The 9,754-nt window shown below is 47.4% G+C and overlaps 1 protein-coding gene across 2 annotated transcripts in view; it reads left to right on the top strand.

Annotated features, from left to right (window-relative positions):
• The first annotated feature begins 292 nt into the window (after positions 1–292).
• ilk (integrin-linked kinase) overlaps positions 293–9,754 on the top strand; it is a 30,451-nt gene continuing 20,989 nt past the window's right edge. Inside the window, exons 1-3 of one of the 2 annotated variants that reach the window (XM_061739222.1) lie at positions 293–394; positions 751–786; positions 817–921. In XM_061739222.1, coding sequence (XP_061595206.1) covers positions 833–921 — 89 coding nt within the window. In that variant the 5' untranslated portion in view covers positions 293–394; positions 751–786; positions 817–832. Of the gene's footprint in view, positions 395–732; positions 787–816; positions 922–9,754 lie in introns of those variants that run through there. The other variant, XM_061739223.1, reaches the window with a different exon arrangement.

Below are 9,754 nucleotides of genomic sequence, written 5' to 3'. Positions count from 1 at the left end.
CAAGTAAATTTACTCCGTTACTGTCCACCACTGCAGATACAAAATACTTATGGCATTAATTTGAGCCCATAATATTTTTATTTTGCACCGCCGCGGTTCCTCCAGCAGGGGTCGCTGCTGCACCGCCGCGGTTCCCCCAGCAGGGGCCGCTGCTGCACCGCCGCGGTTCCCCCAGCAGGGGCCGCTGCTGCACCGCCGCGGTTCCTCCAGCAGGGGCCGCCGGTGCGCCGCTCCTCCCTCGGCCCGCAGACAGCAGCGGCGGCGGGGCGGGACTCTCCGCCAGGATCCCTCACGTCTCCTGGAGACTCCCGACAGCAGAAAGAGGAAAACTGAAGAAAAAGAAGAAAGAAAACCCGACCCCGAACCCAGACCGTCCGGGAAGAACCTCGACCAGGTTTGTATTTACCTGAAATGTTTCAGCGAGCGCGTCGGAACTTTTCCCCCGAAAGTTTTCCAAGTTGGACCGGTTCGGGATCCGGCCCGGAGCAGGAAAACCGAACCAGCACTAATATGGAAAAGACCAGCTGGACGAGCCTCAACGTCACCGCTTCTGTCCGCACAACTGGATTATTAGATAGTATTTATTTATTACAATAAAGTTTATTCTCTTCTATTATAAAACCAGTAATAATAAAAACGCTCTGAGAGATTCCGCTATAAATGGAAATAATACGTCACGTTCGGAACCGGTTTAAAACTCTTATCTTCTTTGTTTGTGAGAAAGATGTAAGTAAGAATGTGTTTTTCCAGAAGCCGGTTCCGGATCTGAGGGATCTGAAGGATCTGAGGGATCAGAAGGATCAGAAGGATCAGGATCAGGATCAGGGTCAGGATGGACGACATCTTCACCCAGTGCCGGGAGGGAAACTCGGTGGCGGTTCGGCTGTGGCTGGACAACACGGAGAACGACCTGAACCTGGGGTGAGTGGGGGGGTATCTGGACCTGGAGGACACACACACATCTGGGGCATCTGTGCAGGGTATCTGGACAAATTATACAAAGAAATACACAGTGAATATAATAATAATAATCTGGGGGGGGGCACACATCTGGACCTGGGGTGGGTGGGGGGGGGGGGGTACCTTGGGGGGGGGACACATCTGGACCTGGGGGGGGGCATTTTTTTATCTCACAATTTTGCCTTTCATCTCATAATTATGATTTTTTTTAATTGCTAATTTCGACTTCCTATCTCATAATTATGGGGGGGACACACATCTGGGTCTGAGGGGGCATTTTTTATCTAATAATTATGACTTTTTTATCTCGTAATTTCGATGTTCTATCTCATAATTATGGGGGGGGACACATCTGGGTCTGGGGGGGACACATCTGGATCTGGGGGGACACATCTGGGTCTGGGGGGGGACACGTCTGGGTCTGAGGGGGAAGCGGGAGGCATCTGGGGAGGGACACATCTGGGTCTGGGGGGGACACATCTGGGTCTGAGGGGACACATCTGGGTCTGAGGGGGGACACATCTGGGTCTGAGGGGGGACACATCTGGGTCTGAGGGGGACACATCTGGGTCTGGGGGGGCACATCTGGGTCTGGGTGGGGACACATCTGGGTCTGAGGGGACACATCTGGGTCTTGGGGGGCACATCTGGGCCGGTGGCCTGGTACCAGGAGTATGAGCCCAACATCTGTGCAGGACTCTGCCGTCCCCCCCCCTTCCTCTGATGTCATCCAGACCAACATCTGGACTGAGGCCCGGAAGGTTCTGCTGCTCATATCCCACAATGCACCAGGAGGAGAAGCTTCGGGCACTAGTTTTCCAGCAGAATCCAGCCAGAACCGTCGGCTGCCTCGGTCCTGGTCCTGGTCCTGGTCCTGGTCCTGGTCCTGGTCCAGGTCCTGGTCCTGGTCCTGGTCCTGGCCTTATATGTGCAGCAGCGTGCTGAGGGCGGGGGGCCCGGGGGGCCGGCAGCCCATCAGCCCCCCCCACCGGGCCGCGGTGACGGAGCTGCTGGGCGTAAACACCAGCCGTCATCACCCCCCCCGTTTCCTCCTCAATCCCTGGAACGTGTCATAAAGCTGTCATGTGGAGTCAGAGTGGAATGTGGAGCGGGTTCGATGCCCCGGAGACCCGCCCCCCCCCTCTCAAGAACCCCCCCCCCCCCCTTCTCCTCCTCCAGCGGCGCGGGAACACAAACACCAGAACGGCTCCAGCGCTGCAGTTTCCAGCCGGCATTCCTCAGACTGCTGTTGCTTTTTATAGCCTGGAGGGGCTGGTCCCAGTCCAGGCTGGATCAGGACCAGGACCGGAGCTGGACCAAGACCAGAGCTGGATCAGGACTAGCTGGATCAGGACCAGGACCGGAGCTGGACCAGGACTAGCTGGATCAGGACCAGGACCAGAGCTGGATCAGTTCAATTCAATTAAATTCAATTCAGTTTTATTTGTGTAGCGTCCAATACAACAGATGTTGTCTCTAGACGCTTTCCAGAGATCCAGAAAATGAACATAAACCCCCGAGCAATTATTACATAAACAATGGCAGGTCAAAACTCCCCTAGTGGGAGAAAAACCTTAAGCCAAACAGTGGCAAGAAAAACTCCCCTTTAGGAGGGAAGAAACCTTGATCAGGACCTGGATCATAAGAGTTTACACTACCTAGAGATTTACCAACACCAACTAGAGGTTTACTAAACACTAACTATAGGCTTTACTAAACAGAAAGGTTTTAAGTTTGGTTTTAAAGGTGGAGGTGGTGTCAGCCTCCTTAACCCAGATTGGAAGTTGGTTCCATAGTAATGGTGCCTGATAGCAGAACGCTCTCCCTCCAAATCTACATTTGGATACTCTAGGAACTACGAGTAAACCTGCACTCCGAGAATGGAGAGCTCTGCCAGGAACATAAGGCACTATCAGGTCTTGCAATGCGGAGCTAAGCCGTTTTGGGCTTCATACAGAGCTGGATCAGGACTAGCTGGATCAGGATCAGGATCAGGATCAGGACCGGAGCTGGATCGCTAAAACCCTGTTGGGGGGTAAATATGTGAACTAGCGTTGTCCCGATCAGGATTCTTTAGCTCCTGATCACTTGAGTTTGAGTATCTGCCGATTTTTCCCCGATCCGATCACCTTTTTTGGCTCCCGGTACATTTCCGATACTTTTTCCTGATCAGATACATTTTGGCAATGAATTAAAAAAAAAAAAAAAGAGGACTAAAAACTCAAATTATCCCAAGTTTCTTTTCTTGTCCATTGGAGAACAACATGGACATTTATTTCAACAAAGCTTTTCAGCTCTGGTGCCACAAAATGTATAAACATGAAATTGTAAACTAAACCAAAAAGTGCAGAATAGTGCAATAACAAAAATAAATACATTTAACTTCAAAAGAGGTAGTTGAACGACATCCAGTCAAACTCACAAACACAAGAAAATAAAAATACTTTTTGGCTTAACCTTAGGGCAACATTCTGAATGGATGAAATGAATAGCAGCAGCTTAATGAACATGAACAGATAGAACATTTCACAATTCAAACATATAAACCATGTTAGCTTCGCTTACTTCGTCACTTCCAGCTGGAAGTGACGTTAAATGCAACGATATATAAAACAATTTAATATATATTAAAAACATTAATAACTGGGGCTTCCGGTTGGTGAGCAGATGGAGTAGACGTGTTTCGTGAGTGCTCCCGTAAATGCCAAACTTTTTAAACCACCAAGCCCTCAAACTTTCAAACTTTTTCCTTTAAAAGGGATTCCCTGTTGCTGTTTTTCTTTTTTTTTGTCTCGAACGAGCCCACTTACCTCCGAGATGGCTTCGAAGAGCGGCAAGTCGGGAAAAAAGGACGAGGCTGGCGCTGTCTTAACCCTGGCGGCCATTACCACGTTGCTGGAGGAACACCGCGCTGCCCTGGCCGCCGAGTTCAAAAATACTTTCAGTCAGCTCGACTCCAAACTCGACCAAACGCGGCTCGCGGTCGAGGACCATGGCCAACGGGTTTCGTCCCTTGAACTCGCCACAGAAGACCTCAGCCAGCGAGTTACGGACCTTGAAGGCATCTGCTCGACTCTACGGGATGATAATGCTCGGCTGAAGGCCAAGGTGGTGGATTTGGAAAGCCGGAGCAGAAGGCAGAACATCCGTATCCTGGGCTTACCGGAGTCGACCGAGAGCGGTTCTCCGGCGGCTTTCTTCTCCAAGCTGCTGTGTGAGGTGTTCGGGAACGATACGCTGCCGTCACCGCCAGAGATAGACAGAGCGCACCGCTCTCTCGCCGCCAAGCCGGCCCCGGGAAAGAGACCGCGTCCGGTCATCATCCGCCTTCACCGGTACCAGACGAAGGATATCCTCATCAGGGAGGCGCGCCGGAGGGGAAAGTTGGAATATCGCGGCCAGCCCATCCGGGTCCTGGAGGATTACAGCCCCGACGTTGCCAGCCAACGAGCGGAATACAGCGGAGTCATGTCGGAGCTCTACCAGCTGGGTCTGAGGCCGGCTCTGCTCTTCCCCGCCCGGCTCCGGCTCACGCTGTCCGGGGGGGCCAGGAAGTGGATCGGCTCCGTGGATGAGGCGCGCAAATTCATCACGAGTCGCAGCAAAGCTTCAAACCCGCCGTAACGGGACTGTTGGAGGCTGCCACGGCTCCGCCTGCAGCCCGGTGCGGCTCACTGACGCTCACGGACTGACTTTTTTTTCTCTCTCTTTTTTTTTTTTTTTTTTTACGTGAGTCACATTATTCCTGAGGGGAGGGTGAGTAACCCCGCGACAACCAGTATTTTCTCTGTTGTTAGTTGGACTGCCCCTTTGCAAATATTATTAATTTGCAGTTATTTTTGGCTATTTGAGGGAAGGGGAAAAATAAGTGGTGAAGAGGGAGAGAAAAAAAAAAAAAAAAAAAAAAAGCTTTTCCGATTTACCTATAAGTTTTGTAATAATTGTAAGCTGTTAACCTTACTTTTACGCTGCTTAAGTCGGACGTTTTATATTTTATATTTTTGTAAAAATATTTCTGGGCTCATATCGGGACTTCCAGGTCAAGATTTGAGAGGGTATTCCTTTTTTTTTTATTTACATCTACACGTTTTAAGGTGCTAATAGGTATACACCCATGATACGGGAGCAAAAGCTATTAGTGTGTAGGATAGGAAGATGTGTTATTGCACTATGTTTGTTTTGAAGAGCTTGCTGCTTTTTTTTTATTTTTCTATAGCAGCTGTCTTAGTTGGGGAGGGTGGGTCGGGGGGATATGTCACTGCCAGAAACTTTGCATTAACTCTTTTCAACTCATTACTTAATGTGGGTCACATTCAACCTCCTTTCCGTTCTCTTTTTTTCTGCCTAGGTCATTGTGCACACCTAATTTTTCTTCTTAGATATTATGAGTAGATACTTGAAGTTGGTGAGCTGGAATGTTAAGGGTCTGAATCACCCTGTTAAAAGGAAGAGGATCTTCTCACATCTAAAACACCTTAAAACAGAAATAGCCTTTCTACAAGAAACTCATATTCGCAGTTCTGATAATAGCCGCCTGTTCCCGAGGTGGTCAGGGCAGAGATTTCACTCCTCCTTTCAAGCTAAAGCCCGAGGAGTTTCAGTTCTGATCAGTCAGGATGTTTCATTTGAGCAGCACAATGTGATTTCTGACAAGTTTGGTCGCTACGTGATCGTTTCTGGGAAATTATTCAATACATTGGTCGTACTTGTGAACGTTTATGCCCCTAATTCAGATGATGCAGTCTTTTTTGAACGACTGTTTTCACTGCTCCCTGACCTTAATACATATTCTCTCATACTGGGTGGTGATTTTAATTGCTGGCTCGACCCAGTCCTAGACCGATCCTCTACCAACCCCGGCACAGCAAGTAAGTCAGCCCGTCTTATTCAGGCGTTCCTTTCTGACTACGGTGTTTGTGATGTGTGGCGTTCTTTACATCCATGTGACAGAGAATACTCCTTTTTCTCACAAGTGCACCACACATACTCGAGGATTGATTATTTTTTTATTGATAATCAACTGATTCCCCTGGTCCATTCCTGTGCTTATCAGAGCATTGTCATTTCCGACCACGCTCCTGTGGTTCTAACCATGTCCCTTCCTGACCTACCTCAGAGAGACAGACAGTGGCGATTCAATTCAACTCTGCTGTCGGACACAAATTTTGTTAAATCAATGGAAACGGAAATAGCCTTTTTCCTATCCACGAATATGACTCCAGGAATGTCTAGTCTAACTGTCTGGGATTCCCTCAAGGCTTATCTCCGGGGACAGATTATATCCTACACTGCTAGGGTGAGGCAAAAATCTTATAGGGAGCGATCAGACCTTGCCCGCCAAATTAAAGAGGTCGATGAAGAATATTCTCGGACTAAATCCCCAGATCTTTACAAAAAGCGGCTAGAACTTAAAACTAAATTTGACCTGCTTACCACTCACCCAATTGAACAGTCACTTCTGAAAAGTAAAACCAGGTTTTATGTTTATGGAGACAAATCTGACAAATTATTAGCCAACCAACTTAAAGGCTCTAAGGCTAAACAAAATATTTCTAAGATTCGATTACCAAATGGCCATGTAACTACAGACCACTTACTCATAAATGAAGCATTCAGGGACTTTTATACCAGCTATACACCTCGGAATCTCAGACTGATCGAGATGAGATTGCGGACTTTTTAAATAGTCTTAGTATTCCCAGTCTTTCACCAGATCTAAGGAAGACATTAGAAGAACCGATATCCCTGATGGAAATTACTCGAGCCATTTCTTCACTGCAGTCGGGTAAATGTCCTGGCCCTGATGGCTTCCCGGCGGAATTTCTAAAGAAATTTTCTAATTTGCTTTCCCCATTGCTATCTTCAGTTCTTTCAGAATCCTTCAGCCACGGTTCCCTCCCTCCTTCTTTTTCGGAGGCCTGCATCACCCTCATAGCTAAAAAAGGGAAGGATCCTACTGAATGCGCCTCCTACAGGCCCATCTCCCTCTTAAACACAGATGCTAAAATCCTAGCTAAAGTCCTAGCCCATAGGCTGGAGAATGTCCTCCCCACAATTATATCTGAAGACCAAACTGGCTTCATTAAAGGTAGGCAGTCTTACTTCAACACAAGGCGACTGTTCAATATTATCTACTCTGCCTCTGAGGCTATCCCTGAATGCGTTGTCTCTCTGGATGCGGAGAAAGCATTTGATCGCGTCCAATGGGATTATCTCTTTGCTGTGCTGGACAGGCTTGGTTTTGGTCCGAACTTTGCTCTGTGGATTAAACTTCTCTATTTACACCCAACAGCCTCAATTCGTACTAACTCTCAACGGTCAAAACCATTTAATCTGCATCGTGGAACCCGTCAGGGGTGCCCCCTTAGTCCCATGCTTTTTGACATGGCTATCGAACCGCTTGCCACAGCGCTCCGATCTTGTGAGGATGTGTCCGGTATCTGGAGAGGTGGCAGGGAACATAAGGTCTCGCTTTATGCCGATGACCTCTTGCTTTTCATCTCTCACCCTCTGGCCTCATTACCCCCTGCGCTGTCACTTCTCAGTCAGTTTGGGAAACTCTCAGGCTATAAACTGAATCTCAGCAAAAGTGAGCTTTTCCCTACCAATCTCGAATCGCATGCTTTAGACCTTTCCAATTTTCCCTTTAAAATCGCAAATGACAAATTCTCCTATTTAGGCATATCGGTGACAAGGAAACACAAAGACCTGCTCCAAGAGAATCTTATCTCATTGTTAAATGAGACCAAACAAACCCTTACACAATGGTCACCCCTGTCAATGTCTCTTGTGGGTCGCATCAATTCAGTCAAAATGACCATTTTACCTAAATTTTTGTACCTTTTCCAGACCTTACCACTCTTTATTCCTGGTTCTTTTTTTCAGTCCCTTGACTCAGTTATATCTTCATACCTATGGCGAGGTAAACGGCCACGTTTGAACAAAACTCACCTTCAAAAAATTAAGTCTGCAGGTGGTCTGGCCCTCCCAAACTTTCGTTATTACTATTGGGCTGCTAACCTGCGCTGCCTTGCATTCTGGTCCTTCCACTGCGACGGCGCTGACCGCCCTGACTGGGTGGCGATGGAGTTACATCCAACTGATGACCTGTCAATTCCTGCCCTACTCGGCTCCTCACTTCCACTTCCTTCACTTAAATCAATCAAAAACCCAGTGGTTAAACATTCTCTTAGAATTTGGGCCCAATTTAGGACGTTTTTTGGTTTTCACAGCTTCTCTCTTCTTAGCCCCATTGCATCAAATCACTCTTTCAAACCATCCCTTGAGGACCCCACCTTCCAGGAATGGCACAGGAGGGGTATGATTCGTTTTAAAGATATGTTCATAGACGGCACTGTGGCATCTTTTGAGCAGTTAAGTAGTAAATTCAGCCTTCCAAAATCACATTTCTTTAGGTATCTTCAGGCTAGACATTTTGTTCTTTCCCAGACACCCAGCCCTGGTGCATCGATAGGCTTGACCACAGTTGACAAAGTTCTTGCCACAGACCCATTCAAAAAGGGGCTCATTTCGTCTTTCTATGGCATGTTACTGGATCTTAAGAGTGCCCCTACAGATAAACTCAAAGCAGCATGGGAGCAGGACTTAGGGCTTCCCTTATCAGAGGATACCTGGGAGTCCATACTCAAACTGGTTAATACAACCTCCCTGTGCGCACGTCACTGCTTAATTCAGTTTAAAGTGGTACACAGGGCTCATATTTCCAAAGCAAAGCTATCCTCCATGTACCCAGATATTAGTCCATACTGTGTAAGATGTAAAGTAGCCAAAGCCTCTCTCATCCACATGTACTGGTCCTGCCCATGTCTAAATAAGTACTGGATGGAAGTATTTCATACTCTCTCTCTGGTGCTTAAAATCAGATTAGAACCAAACCCACTGACTGCCCTGTTTGGGGTCATGGAGGGAGGAAGGAAGTTAACCACTGCACAGGGGCACACTTTGTCTTTTGCCTCCCTTTTGGCTCGTCGGGCAATTCTGTTCAGGTGGAAGGATCCCTTCCCTCCTACTCGTGCACAATGGCTGGAAGACATCATGTCCTGCTTAAAACTGGAGAAAATTAGATACTCGCTTCAGAAATCAAATAAGTTCCAGAAAGTGTGGGGACCTTTTCTAGAAGCATTCCAGACCCTGTGAACTATACTTCATATTTCTTTTGTATTCCTAGTGCAGGCTTTTGATGATAGAGTGACCTCATATTGTGATTAGTAATCTGGCAGTGACAGGGGAGGGATTAGTTTGGTCTGTAGTTTGTTTTTGTTACTATTTTATATTTTTTCATACTGTTTAATTGTTTTTTGTATTTTGTACACTGGTGTATGCTATGATTAACATGCCCATGCCTAATCAAAATATTTGTAATCGACATGCAGCATTTCACCTTTTTTTACTCTGTGAAAATTCCAATAAAAAGATCTTGAATTAAAAAAAAAAACATTAATAACTAGGTATGTCCCGATACTTTTTTGGCCGATACCGATGTTTTGAAAATGCCGTGATCGATCGAGCGACCGATCGATTGGGACTACACTAATGTGAACCCTTCAGAACCATTTCTTGAGCTGAAAGTTTCCGTCTGCTTCTCCGCCGTCGGACTGGAACCAACTGTTGAATCTCTGAAGAATCTCCAGCGGTTCCCTGGACCTCCGGACCTCCGGACCCCCGGCAGGTCGGCTCGTCCGGACCAGAATGTTCTTCCTCCCAACTCTCCAAACATTCCCGGCTCTCTTTCATGCAAAGGTTTTACTGGCCCTGGCTAAGTCCGGGTGTCACC

This window comes from Cololabis saira, chromosome 14 (genome assembly GCF_033807715.1).
Source record: "Cololabis saira isolate AMF1-May2022 chromosome 14, fColSai1.1, whole genome shotgun sequence".
Taxonomy (NCBI): domain Eukaryota; kingdom Metazoa; phylum Chordata; class Actinopteri; order Beloniformes; family Belonidae; genus Cololabis; species Cololabis saira.
Note: the sequence above shows the minus strand (reverse complement) of the source record. Positions and strands in the feature narration are given on the sequence as shown.